At 37.9% G+C, this 19,353-nt stretch overlaps 1 protein-coding gene across 21 annotated transcripts in view; it reads right to left on the bottom strand.

Moving 5' to 3' along the window:
* Positions 1–2,294: 2,294 nt before the first annotated feature.
* The window catches only part of PAK3 (p21 (RAC1) activated kinase 3), a 408,807-nt gene continuing 391,748 nt past the window's right edge, over positions 2,295–19,353 (bottom strand). For all 21 annotated transcript variants that reach the window (XM_088794993.1, XM_088794997.1, XM_088794991.1 and 18 more), the window contains 2 exons: positions 11,339–11,476; positions 2,295–8,862 (listed from right to left, as the gene is read on the bottom strand). In XM_088794993.1, coding sequence (XP_088651119.1) covers positions 8,773–8,862; positions 11,339–11,476 — 228 coding nt within the window. In that variant the 3' untranslated portion in view covers positions 2,295–8,772. The remainder of the gene's footprint in view (positions 8,863–11,338; positions 11,477–19,353) is intronic.

The raw sequence follows: 19,353 nt of genomic DNA, 5'->3' as shown, positions 1-19,353 counted from the left end.
CACTTCTGCCTTCCCTCCTCCCCTGATCGCACAATTTACCCACCTTTAGGTGAATTCATTAGTGTGTCTCTTCGTCTTGCCTGTCTGTTGTGCAGAGAGTCCTTTTTGGATTTATAGCTGTTTAATTTGTTGTAAATTTCAGGGGAGATTTCCAGAGGCTCACCTCACGCCGCCATTTTGATGATCGAACATTTTATTCAGATAATTGTAGATCTATATGCAGTTTTAAGAGCTAGTATAGAGACATCCTGTGCACCCTTTACCATTTCCCCCAAGGGCAGCACAGTCTGCTGCTTCTTATTTCATGGGAATATATATCTCTAAAACACCAGGTTGCTCCAGTTAAATTGTTAAAGTACATATATAGTGGAGCCAAACTGCCAATTTCCTTTATACTCCAAGTGAGACTGCTTGGGGAACATGGAAAATTTATAAAGGAATGCTATAACACAAGCTGTAGATTAATCTCCATGGGAGGTGGAGGCCCTGATAAGGGCTGGGATGTGTACAGTTTGACCTGACAAGCCCCAGGAAGGGAGCGGGGGGAAAATCAAAGACCAAACTTGTTCCCTGACTCAGTGAGGTGCAGGAAACAGAAAAAGAACCACCAAAACATGTCCAAAGATTTAGTAGAATGGGTTGATTTCATGGGAAGGGTTTCTGCTGTCAGGTATAGAAAAGAAGTAAAAAGTAATCAGCTGTGAAACTGCAAGTGGATAAGTCACCCCAGTGCACTACCCAGAGGCTACTAGAACCAGGGACTGGTGTAGATATTACAGATATAGATACGTAGAGTGGCAAGCATGGTAACAACAGGACAGTGGCATTCGTAGAGTATTAGCAGAATGCAGTGGAAGCAGTCATGCTTGACACAGGTATGTGGGAAGCCACCAGATGCCATCCAAGTGTCTGGGGGCCAGGGCCTCATGGGATTTGGAGGACAACAATAATTTGTAGGGCACTTCAGGGGTTACTCCCTCCCTACTTCAGTGGGTGAGGGACTTAGATGAGGCTAGAGTTCCAGCAATTGAGCCAGTAGGGCTGAGCTGTGGAGTAATATGCACATTTATCATTGTGTGGAACTCTGTTTCTTCAAGTTGTTATGGCAAAGGGAAATGCCTTTTAAATTTTATTTTTGATGGAAGATATTGGTAATTTGCTCACACATAAGTATTCCTACTTCATTTAATAAATATTTTTAAAAAAAAAGTTGGAGGAAATCTGCCAATCAAGGATGGAAGAATATGAGGCTAATAATGGGAGTAACAACTCAGTAATTCATGCACATGGGCAGTAGAGAACTTGGCTAAGGGTTAACTACTGGGATTCTCATTCACTTGCCTCTTCATGTTTACAGAAAATGCCTCCTTTGCTTTTAACATGGAGAGATTCAATGACAGAAATAAAGCTTGCATATAAACACAGTAAACTTAAGAAACAACAAAATTGCAGTTGGTAAAATATATAATCCATTCATAGGATTATAGTACTACTGTGTATCCACTGACACAAAAGTATCAAATTATATACACATACTCCAGAAGGAGCAGTATGCATATTGTGCAAGTAATTTTTGTAGACCAACCTCTAGTTTGCTAAATCTCTGATGTTTTCATCTTGAGTCTTGAGAACTCAGAGTTTCTAATAAACCTGCCTCCAATAAGTGTATCTAGTAGCTTTGAATGAGCTATACTGTTATTTAGTTACATTTGGAGGTGGTTTGTAAAAGAAAAGTTATCCTTATTAGAAATGTCCACAAGTGCCTGACATATAGCAAGAGCTCAAGATATGCTTTTTGAATGAAAGAGTGAATGAATGAATGTTCTCAGTGATGTGGGTTTGGAATCTCTTCTGTGACCTGTGGACCTTGATACCAGATATAAGATAAAAGCTAAACATTATACAGATGGGTTTACACACTCAGAATTTTCCAAGCAGAAAAATGAGCAATATGTATCATGTATAACATGTATTACATATAATTGATACAATAATATTACAAATAATTTTATTTGGCAGTTTTCCTTTACCTACCTCTTGGACCTGCCAGGCTTTTTCTCTGCATTAAGTATACACATTCATGTTATTCCATGTAAAAAAAAGATGGAGACTCTGGGTGCAAGTTATTCAGTGGCAGAATCTGTAGGACATTTCCTATATTGCTCACAAGGCTGGGACTTTTCCTGCCTCAATACCTGGTAGTGCTGCATGCTAAACTGTGAAGCAGGTAAAATGGCCAATGTCAAGGGGGTGGGAGGAAAGTTGACAGAGAAGTACCAGCTCATTGATGTTTGCATTTTTATTTGCAATACTTTAGGTCCAAGTTTCAAACTGCAATATTTTTACACTCAAGACACAGTCATGCACAATCCATATTTCAATTTTCTATTGCTTCAACCACAAGTTAAATAACAGTATCGGAAACAAAATCCCTTTAAAAGATTGAATGCTGAGGTCTACAAAAGAAATAACTTACTTAAAAATCAAACAAACAAAAAGACCATAAATACCTGTAATCCAAATTTACAGAAGAATTTCACTACACATGGGTTTACAGATAACACATTTTAACAAAAGTAATGCACAGCCAAATGAGATACAATTCTGATAAACATTGAAAATGTAGATCCTCCTTAACTTGCTTTGTCTGAATATTATGAGTATCATCCCAGTAGACATCAGTACTCTGTGATCTGGCTCCTTCTTACTGATGTAGTGAGATTTAAAACTCAACCCACTAATGGCTATAGGATTCTGTGAAAGGTCTTATCACTAATGAATATAATATATGTGGTCCATAAAGCATACCACACACAGCACACACATTGAACTTGAATTTTGCACTCAGGGCTGATTGGCACTCTGCTGTAGGTGGGGCATTGGGACCATCCACTAACTAACTTCCAGTTTACCTTCTTTCCAGCAGCATGTTCATAGAACTGGCCAATCACTGTGGGAGTTGTCATCAGAAACGCTATCTTTGGTTCCCAACAAATGGATTTGTCAATATTCCTTAATGCTAATAGCATGTAATTACTTTTTTATTTCTCTTTCTACAACATTCAAGTGCTTATGTCCACTCTTAGTAGTCCCAACCATTAAAATACATGGGATCTGCCATCTTGTGCCATTTACAAATTAAATTCTATAAAGCCCAGCACTGCTTCATAGGAAAGGAGAGGCTCATTTCTATTCTAGCAAGTGTGACAGTGTATTTCTGTTCTAGTAGCAAATACTGGCTTAATGAAAACCAGACTTTACAGAATGTATGGAAAATGAAAACTGGGAACACTCGACAGGAAAAAGGACGTTAAAATACACACACAAAAAAACAACTGTGAAGGGATTGGAAGGCTGCCACAAGTTTTATCAAAATTCCTTAGTATTATTAACCTCATGTACTTGAGTTTTGTTTTGTTTTTTCATCATGTTACATAGTGCTATTGTTTAACTGAAACATAAGAGACCCAGGCTTAAGCATGTGATATTTGCCTTCACTTTAGCAGGTTGAATTTGCAAGGCAACCTATAATACTACAGAATGTTAGAGCTTTTGGAAAGACCATGGAGATCATCTAGTCCAATACTCTTATTTTACAGATGAGAGAAAAGGATTAAATGACTTGCCTAAGGTCACACAGTAAGTTAGTAATAGAGCCTATATGAGAATCCAGGTCTCCTTACTTCTAGGCTAAATCTCCTTCCAGTACATCTGATTCTCAAAATTGCTGTTGATTTCCTTTTAGGTACTGAATCAAGTGAACATGGTACCTGCCTTACTGTTGGCATTATGAGATAGTATTCACCAGATGGCAGCTTCCAAGGTAGACCCTGATGGCACTAACCAGCTTCTTCTATAAGTTTATCTTGTAAGTTTGACTATATTACACGGCAGTAAATATTATAGTATACTTGTACACATAAGTGTGCATGTGGAGGTGATATCTCAGTTCCCACATTTGCAGATTCAGTTAGATATTGTTTAATATTAAACAGACATTCCCAAAGCATGAGGAGTTGGGTTATATTCATTTGGTTACTAAAGGAGTATGAGATTAGAAAAGGAATGAAAAAAATAAAGCTAAGTAACAACAAAATATTATACCAGAAACTAATCTCTTATGAAAAAAATCTTTCTTATGAAAAATAGTACCATTATTTCCAAGGTCCCATTTATTTTCTTCCCAATCCACATGCTAATATATGTTCAGAATTGTAATTTCACTCAAAATCCCAGGCCTATTAGACTGTCAATTTACAAATGCTGAAATTCAGCCCCTCTGCTCAGAGACTAGAAGAAGCTTACATCACTGGCCATGCCTTTCTTTAGCTGAATATTAACTACAAGTAACTCAGAAGAGGACCATGAGATTCAACAGGAGATGGCAGGGTTAACACTCCCATAAATATTTTTATGTTGAGAATGGTCAATGAAAAGCCTGTGGGTTTTTAGGTACAAGGTCTGCACTTGGTGAAATTGAGTAACGTCTGAGGCCACTACCTCATTATAAAAGTCCTCACCTAAAATTTATTTGGTGAGTTAGAAGGAAATTTCTCTCTTCTAGTAGGTAGTCTCCCTTTTCTCTTTAACAATAAAAACTACTGCATACAACCTATACTCAGGCAGTACAGAGTACATAGAGGTCATCTCAACTCAAAGCTAACAGGACTGGGACTGAATGCCAACAAGCAAAGGCAGTTCTAAATATTTGTCTTGATGTTTCCATAGTCAGCTTTTAATTGCAAGTCATAATAACTTCTGCTGAAATGAATAGGACTTGCCTACTGGTCACTAGAAGAGGAATATTACATGAATGATACAATATCCTGTCAAGAATGGTGGGAGCTGGAAATTTTATCCTTCTATTCTTCCAAAATTCACGCTGAAACTCTGCTAAAATAATCTAGAAAGGTGGTACCTGAAATAAACATTATTAAGGGAGCTAATCAAATGTCACCTCTTTAAACTAACCAAAACTGAAATGTCGATGCCATAGTAAAGCAGAGGGCAGCCAGTTTTAAAGCAGAAGGATGTGTTCAGAGTTCTAATAGCAACATTTCCCTAGCTTTAACTTATAGATAATAGTCCTCTAAGAAAGCACGTGCCATACCCGAGCGTGTGCCAACCTCAGCACCCAGGCAAATATAAAGCCTATGGAATAATTGTAGCTAGCAGATATCTGTGCCCTGCATGCTCTGGGCTCTGGCCAGATAGCATCTGCTTCTGGCATCTTTTCTATTTTTCTGTAGTCCACTTTCTGACATTTATTATAAAGTAATATTATAACAATATCAAATGAATTTTAAAAAGAAAATGCATAATCCCACCACCCTAACATAATTAATTTCAATTATCTGTGTTCCCAGTCTTGGTCCGTATGCACACTTATTTCTACATAGTTGTAATCCCTATTTATGTTATTTAAAAGTGATTTTGTAGATTCTCTCTGAGAACTGGCAGCCTCATTAGAAATTATCAACCCATTGAACAAAGGAATATAATTATTTACATGACATTTGAGCTGAGAAATATCCTTTGCAGACAAAGATCTCAAACTATCAAAAGAGTTATACAGACGACAGGAAGCAATTTCATATTTCTTTTTCTTTTAGCAATGGAATGTGCTTCACAGGGGAGGGATATATGTGGGGATCAGGTGGTTAAACTCAAACAATGGAGTGCAATTCACAAGCCTGAAAGAAATCTGAATAACACAACTAAAGAATAAATACTTGAGTTAAATCTTCTTACATGACGTGGCCATCCAGTAGCCAAAATGGAACACGGACACACAAATATTTACAATGACACATAGACGAGATCAGCAAGAACGAAGTCATTACCCAACATGGTGACTGATTTGAGGAGATTGTGCCATTCAAAAATATTCATGGGATTATGACAACGCACTGGATCCTGGTTACGATATTAATGTTCTTTTCTTTCTTAAATAAATAATCTCTACTGTGCTTCTCACCCTTCCCTGACTTTCCCTATCTCAGGACAATTTGGAATCAATATTCGATGATGTGCCTTCATTATCTGAGGGCACACTAGCAACTTCAAAGATCTGGATAGACTCACCTGTGTCAAGATGAGCTTTAAAAAAATCCAGGAAAGGGAATAAATAATTAACCATCTGGAGTCCAAATTGTTCAAGTGTACCAAATGTGAATCCTTCAGCATCATTTTGGCAGGAGAAACAGCTTCTCTCTAATACTTATTAGAAATAAACATAACTTTCCAACACAGGGAAGAGTCTTTAGAAACTGTTCTAATTTTAAAATTTACATAGATATAAATTTGTATGAGTGAAGCCTATTGGTATATATTATCATAAAATTTTGGTACAATGGGATGTGATAAAGAAGTACCTGGCTCCTCATGGTCTATATGCTGAATTGAAAGCATAAAAGAGCAGCCATTCCTCTGCCTCCAGTGATCTGAAGGATCACTGCTCCAGGTCTCCCCCACCAAAAAAAGGCCTTTATGACATATAAAGGATGCTAACTGACAGCTAGGACTTCCCAACCAGGTTTGGGGCTCTCTCCACTGGCAGGGCATAGTTATCAATGTACTGAATTCTATTTGTATCACAGGTATTATTTTATTGAATTCATGGAACAATGAATTATAAAAAACCCTTAATTTTAAATTACATAAAAATTTAGCCCCCACTTCTCTCATTAGAACAGTGTGACATTAAAAAATTCAGGCCCAGACACCTTTTTGCAAAGTATAATGCGGTATGCTTCATATTAATATTACCATTTGACTTTCTTTTCACATTTCTTTTTTTCTCCCACTGTGGACATTTCTGGGAAGATTCAAGCCCTGCCCAAATTTCACAGTTGGAGAAAACAATAGGAAAATAGGAAATCCACCAGTGGTGTAATCTCCTAAACATAAACATGTACACTATATAGTTAGCAGAAACTATCCAGTGAAAGTGCTTTTATTTTAAGGAATAGCTGGATGGTTGGGTACATGTATCTCAGCACAGAAGGAGAGAGGCCCAAAGCATTTATCTCTTTCTCCCTCTTGCTGAATGTAGATAGATTCTATTCAGACTATTGATAGACTACAAATCAAGAAGCCTTCTACAACACAAATTGTTAGCTTTTCAAAGGCTTAGAGAAACAACTTCGCAGAATTTATAAAATTTGATAATACATTAGAAAGAGAAGCATATCCTTTTCTACGCAGACACCCTCCAGACATTCTTCTACTCTTAGAAGATTCAGGAAGTGTCAGCTGTTGAATTTTTAATAAATAGATTGTTTACGGTGAAATAAGTCAAATTTTCATATTTCCTCCAAGCCACAAAAGGAATTCAGTTGGACTTACATTTCTTGTGACAGATGATTGCAAACCCTAATTATTTTCACTGGAGAACTTCCAAATCTTTATGAACATGTTTCTGACATTCAAAAGCCCAAAGGATTAAGTATGAACATACTATATCCTGAAGTGATATATAGGGGAAATGGGAACAAGTACTTAGAGCCAAATGTTGATTGGGATGTAGTTTTCATTGCCTCCCATTTCTCCCACAGTTAAATGTTTATAACATCTTTGTTCTCCAGATCTTTTAAAAAAATTTTAAATGCTATCAATTGTAAAAATAAATAATTTTTATCATAAGCAAATGTTGGTTAATAGCACATTCCTCCTGATGTGCCTATTTTACAGTGCATATATTCCACAAGCATAAGAGAAGATTGAATTAGGTATTTTTTATCTTTGTTTACTTAGTGTCCAACAAGGATTTCAGTACTGCACACTTATCTTGTTTTCCTTTTGGCTCTCAGAGAAAGTCGCATCTTTGTTTAATTATGGTTTCTCCTATCAGGATTGCCTAGGTATAGGACCTGGACTCAACCAACATGAGTGCCACAGTTATGGTGTGTCCTTCTTCAGGTATCATGAAGATGAACAAGCTGATTTACAAAAATGATAAATCAACTACTTCTTAAGCATCACCATGAAAATGTGACAAGATTTCACCATTTGAGATTTATTTAAATATACATTTTTAAAAGCCTTTCCTGAACACACACATATTCCTCTCTGCTTTTGGAAATGTCTTAAAAGAAGTTTTTTCCAATGCAAACGCAGAAAAACAGGTACACAAACCAAGCCACCACTATAGAAGAAGAATAAAAAATTGCAACTCTATTAGGGCATGGATTTCCACACGTTCACCCAGTACTTGCTCTGCTTTTTTTGTTGGTGGTAGTGTTATTTGTTTTTTTGCTTTTGTTTTTTGGTTGTTTTTTTTTTTTTTTTTTTTTGCTTTCCTTTTCTTAAAAATGTTTTGACATCTTTTTACTGGACATCTAATGACAATGCAAGTGAAAAACATCACATTGGGTAAGGAGTTTTGAAGGAGGTTCGAATGTAAGAGGGACTACTCTCTAACTTAAAAACAAACACAACACTATGAAGAGGAATTGTGCACCTTTGAGAAATCTTTTTCTTCAAAGTGGATGCACAAAATGAGGGGATTCACTACTGGCTCTTTCGCTTCACGGTGGAAGTGACCACTTTATGGCCACTTCGACATTGCTGCCCTGTTTGAGCTGCGTTTCAGGCTTACAAATAAATTACATAATCTAAGGGAGTAGGAAAAAGGCTTATAAGAAGTTTCTATTCATTTGAAAGTTAAAGAACCCCCACCCATTTGACTGTCTTTTCTTCCATCTTTCCTGCATCAGTGTTTTATTTCAGTCTTACTCATGAGGGAGATGGTGTGGGGTAAGGCTTGCAGTCCTAGCGGCTGCTGTTCTTAATTGCTTCTTTTGCAGCAATAATCAGAGGAGTCAGGCTGGAGAGAGGCTTGGCTAACTTTAAAAATGGATGCTGCAAAAGAAAAAAAAAAGAGGAATTACTGGAATTCTTTCCTCCAACAATTATATTACTTTACATTTTTCAAGCAGCCCTTTTTTAATTAAAATGTATTTTGAGCATCCAATTAAACATAATTAATAAAAACAGTGCCAGCTTTTGTCCTTCAGATGTTTTTGTCCTTCAGTGTCATGATATCCTTTGGCAACTCAGAGTTGGGGTATTGTAAAAATCTCACTGTGTTTACAATAGTCTGACTTTCTGATTTTCTTATGCTGATGATTTCATCTGGAGCAGCTCTCATGCTTGAAAAAATATCTTTGACCTTAACCCTGAAACCAATGGCTTCCTGTCTACTAAACCCAATAGCTGTGCCTCCATCATTTCTCTTTTGGCTCCCCTGCAGTACTTAATATAAGTGAATATCCTTTCCTTCTTTCAAATGTTTTCCTCTTTTGGGGTCTGTGACCTTCTACTGTTTCAGTTCTCTTTCACACGCATGCTCACTTCCTCATGTACCCAAGGAGATTGTGAACTTCTGGAGAGGAGGAATCATGCCTTTAGAGGTTTGTATCACCTATTGTACTTAGACCTTAAAAATAGGAGTTGCTCAATAGACATCAATTGATGGACAGAGAACTGACTTAGGCCATACAAAAAGGCACACAAAAACTCAAGACCTCTGTCTTTTCTCAAGCCTTCTAGTGGTGTGAATGCCATGCATCTCTCTCCTTTCTAACCTCTAAAAATGGGCATTGATAGGCTAAAGTCAGACAATGGCATTGTAAGGACTTGAGTCAATATAGTTTATTGCATATATATATACATATATACATATATATATATGTATATATACACATATATATATATAATGAAAAAGATGCAACAAACAAACTGTTTAATTTAGACTCAATATAGTTTTGTATTCGCTATCTGATTGGTTCAGATAAAAGTACTATTAGGGAAGGAACTACGTAATTGATTCAATTATCTATGTAACTGTATAGCTACATTAAGAGAACCTGTATCTTCATTTATCCTTGGAATATGTATCAGGATGTGTATGTGGGGTGGTGGGAGGGGTGAAAAGATGTGGAAGTGAAGCACTGAAATATCAGGTTTTTCTTCTGTAATGTTGAGAGTGGATTAACTCGAGGATTAATAAAGGGTCATTCTACATTTGACATTTCAGGGTCTTATAGCAGCCTGTGAAATGCTCACAGGTAGCAGAAAAGAGAAGGTGTAGCCTCCTTAACTCCAGCAAATTGGTTTATCCTAGGTGTGATTTGAGTTGTGGTGGGATATTTTTAGCTGGGGTGTGGCTCTCTGTTTCTGGAGGGAGTTCAGGAGCAACGGAAACAGAATTTTTTTTTTTTTTTTTTTTGCCTAGAACTGACTGAATCTGTCATTAATAGCCAAATGTTGCACCTTTTGTTTAACTGGATTGTGTTCAAAGTCACAGAGAGAACAAGCAAACAGTCACTGTTCTTGGATGTCACAGAGCTTGATATATGTCCCTAAAGAACAGTCCCCAGTAGTGAAGCTCTATGTGTAATCCTGGGCATGTGTTGCTTTATCAGTATAAATACAGGCATACCTTGCTTTATTGTGCTTTGCGTTATTAAGCTTTATGGATGTTGTGTTTTTTACAAATTGAAGGCAAGACCCTTGACCAGTGAAAAGATTATGACTCACTTTATTGCTATACTCACTTTGTTGCAGTGGTCTGGAACCAAACACCAATATCTCTTAGGTATACCTGTACATCTTTTGCTCTAAGTTGGTTTGTGTATTTGTGTGAGGGAAAGTCGGATAATCTAGGGCTCACATCACAATTCTGCCACTCAGTGGCTGTGAGAGCCTCAATTTCTACATCTGTAATATGGGATAATAACACCAACCCAATAGTGTTGTTGTAAGAATTAAAAGAGATGTGTACAAAGAATTTGGTACACAGTAGGTACTAATTATCATCATATATACTAATCCCTGAGAACCACGAAAAGGACAAATGGTTACAGCGGCACTCACCCCTGGATGGTACTCACCCAGGCAAGCAGGTGACTGCCATTTGGCATCCCAAGCAAAGGGGCTTTGACCAGTAAAGCATTAGAATAGCAAATGCTATGAAAGTAATTGCATAGTTATGTAGAGAATTACCTCCAGACAAGAGCACCTGCATGCAACATCCAGGAGCACATGTAAAGTTTAGAACAAAACAGCAACACCAGAGGTTCACAATGTTTTTTTCCTTGCAAAATAAGACTCCAGGAAGGACAAAAGAGATTCAAAGATTTAACTGCCAACTTCTAAGAAAGGGAACATGCCGATTAACCATACACAAGATGCATGCCTATACTTATGTGCCTGTGGTCTAAAATCACATAACTCTCACTATACATTTCTTGACAGAGCTCTTTTGCTGTCACATATTGAGGTAGAAAAGCTCAATATAATGCCTCTCTCTGTAACTGTCCTATTTTATTTTCACCTGCAAAAGCTCCTTGGCAGATCCTCGCCTATCCACATCCATCTCAAGACAGCGATTTAAAAAGTCACGGAATACAGCTGACAGTCTCTCAGGATTCTGGAGTTCTGGGGTTCCATTAGTAGCTATCAGATATAATGCCTACAGAAAAAAAAAAGAAAAATCTATTCAGCACATACATATTAGGATTATGAGTTAGCACAGAAGGCACAAATCCAGTTTCTTCTGGTTTATATCCTGGTTCTTAAAAATTCCATTTTAGAGAATGACACTGACAAAAATTTCAAAATTTCTACAACACTTAGAAATTATTACTCTTGGCAGTAACTTAAGTGACAGTCAAACACCCACCCCCCAAATAAAACTTGGGAATAAGTTTATAAGGTTGTCCTCTGAGATTTAAGCCAGTGAAAATCCATATAATATAATAAACGTATAGTTAATCACCTTGGAAATTAAACCAATAATTGCCTGTGAATTTCTGACTCTAAAGAGTTGGGGAACACATATGCATCCAATCGTGTTGACCTGAATATATATAACCTCCAGAAGGCATGGTTGCAAAGGCGATTGTAATTTACTAAGTGCTTATCTTATTTAAAGAATATTTGTGAGCATCCCAGGCATGAACAGAGTACATTATTGAATTAGAGACGTACAAAGTACCAGAAGATGGCAGTGCCTGGATGAGAGGTAACTAGTGGGGACAAAGGACTCAAGTACTTTTGAACTGTGGCAGATGTCTCCCTATAGGTTATAATTAGATTTCCATGGAGGTCTACCCATAATAACAGAAAATACAAGAAAATTTGACATTATTAGTCCTGGCACCTGACAGTTATGTATCCTACTATAAAATAGTAAGTTGCTAATATATCTCAAATTATTGTTGTATAAGGCCATCACTGACAGAAATCTACTCAAGGTGCGCTGACAAAATCAAAAGCCTTAGTTCAAGGTAGAGTCAAACCCGGGGACTTCCGGAAAAATGGCGGAGTGAGGTGAGCCTCTGTAAAGCTCCCCTGGAGTTTAAAAAGAGTCGAACAACAAAAACTCCACAAAGGACTCCCTGCACAGCAGACAGGCAAGACAAAGAGGCCCACTACCGACTGAAATCACCTACAGGTGGGAGATTCGCGCGAGTGGAGGGAGGAGGAAAGGGAGAAGTGCGTGGAGACGGAGCCGCGCGGGCGCAGGAAGCAGACCTGGCTCAGTGCGCCGAGCTCGCTGCTTCCCGGAACTACCGCAGCTGCGGGAGATCGGACTGCTAGGGCTCCGCCAGGGCTCCACAGGGCTGAGGGGACAGCATATAACACGGCTGAACCCAACGCTCACGGCAGAGACCTCGGAGAACAGACTGAGGGAAAAAGGCTGAAAACGGTGGTTTAAACCCGCACTGCCGAGCAGAGAACGGAGCCTTAGGCACTGAGACTAGCCGCCCCCTCCCTCCCCTCCCAGAGCTCGCCCCAACCCCACCTGCCCGGGGCTAGAAGCGAAACAGTAGCAGAGTCAGATCAAAACAACAGAAAATTTGCTGTTTTGAGAACTGTGGACCGCAAACACAAATTCACAGCCCAACTAGTTCCAGCAAAGGGGAGAGAGCTGGGGAAGCAGGACCGGCTGTGGTGGTGGTCGCCGCCATTGCTCTGGGCCACCTATTACAACTCACCCCGCCCCTGACCCCACCTATCTGGGCGGATCCCTGCCGGAGTAAACAGAACTGCTGAAATATACGGGCTCTGAATCAGGAGGTGGAAGAGCTTTGGAACATCAAAAGCTCTCCGCATACCCACCTGGACACTGCGCCCTGTGACCTAGATGAACTATTAACAGAGGAGAAGCCCGTCTCCCAGGGAATCCCCCCATTGTGTGAGAAGTTGGAATAGCGCAGAGAAAACATAGCACTACCGTGTGGGAGAAGAAAAATAACTTGCAGTTGGAGAAATAATAAAACATTCTACCAACAAGTACTGGCAAACAAAAGAAAGACCGCTTTCTATCAACCTATTGCAGAAGTCACTCCTGTAGATGTCTAAGAAAAGAAATAGTAAACCAGTAATCGCCATGAATAACCAAGGCAACAAGATAGCTCAGAAAGAAAGTGAAAAATCTCCAGAGAAGGCACTTAAAGATACAGAAATATGTGACTTAAATGACAGAGAATTCAAGATTGCAGTTCTGAAAAAACTCAATGAGATACAAGAAAACACAGATAGGCAGTTAAAGGAACTCAGAAACTCAATCAAAGAACAGCATGAGCATTTTACGAAAGAGATTGAAATCTTAAAAAAGAACCAAATAGAATTTCTGGAGATTAAGAACTCAATAGAAGAAATTAAGAATGAAATAACCAGCTTAGGTAGTAGAGTTGACGAGATAGAGCAAAGAATCAGTGACATCGAAGATAGAAACCTGGAAATGACACAAATAGAAGAAGAAAGAGACTTGAGACTTAAAAGAAATGAAAGAACTCTACAACAACTTTCTGACTCCATCAGAAAGAGCGATCTAAGAATAATGGGCATACCAGAAGGAGAAGAAAGAAAGAAGGGAACAGAGAATATATTCAAACAAATTGTCGATGAGAACTTCCCAAATTTGTGGACAGAACTGGACCCTCGAATCCAAGAAGCAAATAGAACACCTAGTTACCTCAATCCCAACAGACCTTCTCCAAGGCACATTGTATTGAAGATGTCTAAAATCAACGACAAAGAAAGAATCCTCAAGGCAGCCAGAGAAAAGAAGACGGTAACTTACAAAGGAAAGCCCATTAGATTATCATCAGATTTTTCAGCAGAAACTCTACAAGCCAGGAGGGAGTGGAACCAAATATTCAAACTATTGAAAGAGAGAAACCATGAGCCAAGAATAATATATCCAGCAAAGATATCCTTTAGATATGAAGGAGGAATAAAGACCTTTCCAGACATACAGAAGCTGAGGGAATTTTCTAATACACGACCTGCACTACAAGAAATACTAAAGGAGGCTATTCGACCACCATCAACAGGGACAATTTGTGGCAACCACAACTCAAAAAGGGGGAGAGTAAAGGCCTGAACCGGAATATGGGAATGGAGAAAGTAAGTGTGCTGAAGAAAATGGAATACTCTAAATATCAAACTTTCTTTTACATAAACTTAAGGGTAACCACTCAAAATAAATCCAGAATTGAAATATATATTGAAATAAAAGAAGAAACAGAGGGAAACATCATAGAATACCACCACACAGAAATAATAGACAACAACAAAAAGGCAAAGAAACAATGGAGACACAGCCTTACGAGAAAACTAAGGATAGAATGACAGGAAATCCTCACATATCAATAATCACCCTAAATGTAAATGGACTGAACTCACCAATAAAAAGGCACAGAGTAGCAGATTGGATCAAAAAACTAAACCCAACCATATGCTGTCTCCAAGGGACACATCTCAGCTACAAGGACAAGCATAGACTCAAAGTGAAAGGGTGGAAATTGACACTCCAAGCAAATGGTACCCAGAGAAAATCAGGTGTAGCCATAATGATATCAGATGAAACAGACTTCAAGGTGAAAAAGATAACAAGAGACAAAGATGGACATTTCATAATGGTGAAGGGGACTGTACAACAAGAAGACATAACAGTCATCAATATTTATGCCCCCAATCAGGGAGCACCGAAATACACCAAGCAACTACTAACAGAACTAAAGGGAGAAATTGACCAAAACACAATTATACTAGGGGACTTAAATACATCATTGACAGCTATGGATAGATCATCCAAACAGAAAATAAATAACGAAATAGTAGCCCTAAATGACACATTAGATGAAATGGACATAAGTGACATTTATAGAGCACTTCATCCTAAAACATCAGACTATACATTCTTTTCTAGTGTACATGGAACATTCTCAAGGATAGACCATATATTGGGACATAAAATCAGTCTCAACAAATTTAAGAAGATTGAAATCATACCATGCATATTCTCTGATCATAAGGCTTTGAAATTGGATATCAACTGTAAAAAGAAAGCGGGAAAAAACACAAATACATGGAGACTAAACAACATACTTTTAAAGAAGGACTGGGTCAAAGAAGAAATTAGAGGAGAGATCAAAAGATACATAGAAACAAATGACAATGAAAATACATCCTACCAAAATTTTTGGGATGCAGCGAAAGCAGTTTTAAGAGGGAAATTTATCTCATTACAGGCCTATCTCAAGAAACAAGAAAACTTCCAAATAAATAACCTCATGTTACACCTTAAAGAACTAGAAAAAGAAGAACAAGTAAAACCCGAGGTCAGCAGAAGAAAGGAAATAACAAAAAATAGAGCAGAACTAAATGAAATAGAGAACAAAAAGACAATAGAAAATATTAATATGACAAAGAGCTGGTTCTTTGAAAAGATTAACAAAATTGACAAACCCTTGGCTAGACTTACTAAGATAAAAAGAGAGAAGACACTGATTAACAAAATCAGAAACGTAAAAGGGGAAGTTATCACGGACACCACAGAAATACAAAGGATCATCCAAGAATACTATGAAGGACTATATGCCACCAAATTCAACAACCTAGAAGAAATGGACAAGTTCTTAGAAACATATAGCCTTCCAAGGCTGAACCATGAAGAACTGGAAAATCTAAACAGACCAATCACTAGTAACGAAATTGAATCAGTCATCCAAAACCTTCCCAAAAGCAAAAGTCCGGGACCAGATGGCTTCACTAGTGAATTCTACCAAACCTCCAAAGAGGATCTAATACCAATTCTGCACAAACTCTTCCAAAAAATTGAAGAAGAGACAGTACTCCCTAACTCATTTTATGAGGCCAACATTACCCTGATACCAAAACCTGGTAAGGACAGCACAAAAAAAGAAAACTACAGACCAATATCTCTAATGAATACCGATGCAAAAATCCTAAATAAAATTCTAGCAAATCGAATACAACAATGCATTAAAAAGATTATTCATCACGACCAAGTGGGGTTCATCCCCGGGGCACAAGGATGGTTCAACATCCGCAAATCCATCAATGTGATACATCACATAAACAAAATAAAGGACAAAAATCATATGATTATATCAATTGATGCAGAAAAAGCATTTGATAAGATACAACATCCATTTATGATTAAAACACTTAATAAAATGGGTATAGAAGGAAAATACCTTAACATAATAAAGGCCATATATGATAAACCCTCTGCTAATCTCATAATTAATGGAGAAAAACTGAAGCCCTTTGCTCTACGTTCAGGAACACGACAGGGATGTCCCCTATCACCTCTGCTTTTCAACATAGTGTTGGAAGTCCTTGCCAGAGCAATCAGGCAACAGAAAGAAATAAAAGGCATCCAAATTGGGAATGAAGAAGTTAAATTATCACTCTTTGCAGATGACATGATGCTATATATAGAAAACCCTAAAGACTCCACCAAAAAGCTATTAGAAACAATCAACGAATACAGTAAAGTTGCTGGCTACAAAATCAACGCACAGAAGTCCATTGCCTTCCTATATACTAACAATGAAATCTCAGAAAAAGAAATACAGAAAACAATTCCTTTTGCAATTGCAGCAAAAAGAATAAAATATCTAGGAATAAACTTAATCAAGGGCGTGAAAGACCTATATGCTGAAAACTATAAGACATTTTTGAAAGAAATTGAAGAAGACACAAAGAAATGGAAAGATATTCCGTGCTCATGGATTGGAAGAATCAACATAGTTAAAATGGCCATATTACCCAAAGCAATATACAGATTCAATGCAATCCCCATCAAAATCCCAATGGCATATTTTAAAGAAATAGAACAAAAAATCATCAGATTTGTTTGGAACCACAAAAGACCCCGAATAGCCAAAGCAATCTTAAGGAAAAAGAACAATAATGGAGGTATCACAATCCTGACTTTGGCTTGTACTACAGGGCTACAGTAATCAAACTGCATGGTATTGGCAGAAAAACAGACACATAGACCAATGGAATAGAATTGAGAACCCAGAAATAAAACCACATAAATATGGACAGATAATTTTTGACAAAGAAGCTAAAAACATACAATGGAGCAAAGACAGCCTCTTCAATAAATGGTGCTGGGAGAATTGGATAGCCACGTGCAAAAGAATGTAACTGGACTGCTATTTGTCACCATGTACCAAAGTTAATTCAAAATGGATCAAAGACTTAAGCATAAGACCTGACACAATAAACTGCATAGAAGAAAACATAGGTACTAAACTTATGGACCTTGGGTTCAAAGAGCATTTTATGAACTTGACTCCAAAGGCAATGGAAGTAAAAGCTAAAATAAACGAATGGGACTATATGAAACTTAAAAGCTTCTGCACAGCAAAAGAAACCATCGACAAAATAAAGAGGCCACCAACTGAATGGGAGAAGATTTTTGCAAACAGTGCCTCCGATAAGGGGCTAGTATCCAGAATATACAAGGAACTCATGCAACTCAACAACAAAAAAACAAACAACCCAATTGAAAAATGGGCAGAGGACTTGAAGAGACATTTCTCCAAAGAGGACATACAAATGGCAAATAGACATGAAAAAATGCTCAACATCACTAATCATCAGAGAAATGCAAATCAAAACCACAATGAGATATCACCTCACCCCAGTCAGAATGGCTATCATCAACAAGACAATTAGTAACAAATGTTGGACAGGCTGTGGAGAAAAAGGAACCCTCATACACTGTTGGTGGGAATGCAGACTGGTGCAGCCGTTATGGAAGGCAGTGTGGAGGTTCCTCAAAGAATTACGAATAGAATTGCCATATGACCCAGCAATCCCTCTCCTGGGTATCTACCCAAAAAATCTGAAAACATTTAGAGATAAAGACACTTGTGCTCCAATGTTCATTGCAGCTTTGTTTACGGTGGCCAAGACATGGAAACAACCAAAATGTCCTTCGATAGATGAATGGATAAAGAAGTTGTGGTATATATACACAATGGAATACTTTTCGGCAGTAAGAAAAGATGATATAGGAACATTTGTGACAACATGGATGGATCTTGAGAGAGTAATGCTGAGCGAAACAAGTCAGACAGAAAAAGCAGAGAACCATGTGATTTCACTGATATGTGGTATATAAACCAAAAACAACAAAAGAACAAGACAAACAAATGAGAAACAGAAACTCATAGACACAGACAATAGTTTAGTGGTTGCCAGAGGGTATCGGGGGCGGGGGTGGTGGGTGGGAGATGAGGGTAAGGGGGATTGAATATATGGTGATGGAAGGAGAACTGACTCTGGGTGATGAACACACAATGGGATTTATAGATGATGTAATGCAGAATTGTACACCTGAAATCTATGTAATTTTACTAACAATTGTCACCCCAATAAATTTAATTAAAAAAAAAAAAAGGTAGAGTCAAACCCAAGATCATGATGAATTCACAAAGCCCATCATTCAAAGGCTCTTGACAGCCCCCAAAGCTGGCCATTCCTCTTGCCTCCACTAAGCAAACAATTCTAGAGCATTAAGTAGGTATCAGTCATTGTATTAGGCATTGGAGATTCAAAGATCAATAAGAGAATGTCCTGCTTTCAAAGATCACACAATTTAGTGAGGGGGAGAGACACAGAGAGCCACACTACAGTGAGACAAGACATAATCGAGGAATATAGCAAGTACAAATTACATAAAAAGGGTGAAGCTACTTAAACAGAACTCAGAAATAGCTTCACAGAAGAAGTTGGCATTTGAACAAGGTCTTGAAGGATAAGTAGGAGTTTTACTTCAGGCATTGCCACCAGGGTTATGCTTGTCTATGCAACTAACCCCTTAAATATTATGAAGACATGCTATCTCCTGAACTTGCTTGGGTTTCACAGCAAAACATCATCCCGTTTCCCCTTTCTCCACCATGGCTCTTAATACTATAGCTTTATTAAAAGCATTTCTATCAAAGTCCTTTCCCAGGTCAGTTTTCATCAGCTGGTGAGGGCATGTCTTGCAGGGACTCAGCTCCCACT

The sequence above is a fragment of the Rhinolophus sinicus genome, chromosome 18, assembly GCF_057876585.1.
Source record: "Rhinolophus sinicus isolate RSI-liver-muscle chromosome 18, RSI-T2T, whole genome shotgun sequence".
In the NCBI taxonomy this organism is placed as follows: domain Eukaryota; kingdom Metazoa; phylum Chordata; class Mammalia; order Chiroptera; family Rhinolophidae; genus Rhinolophus; species Rhinolophus sinicus.
This window is presented reverse-complemented; position numbering and strand designations above follow the sequence as displayed.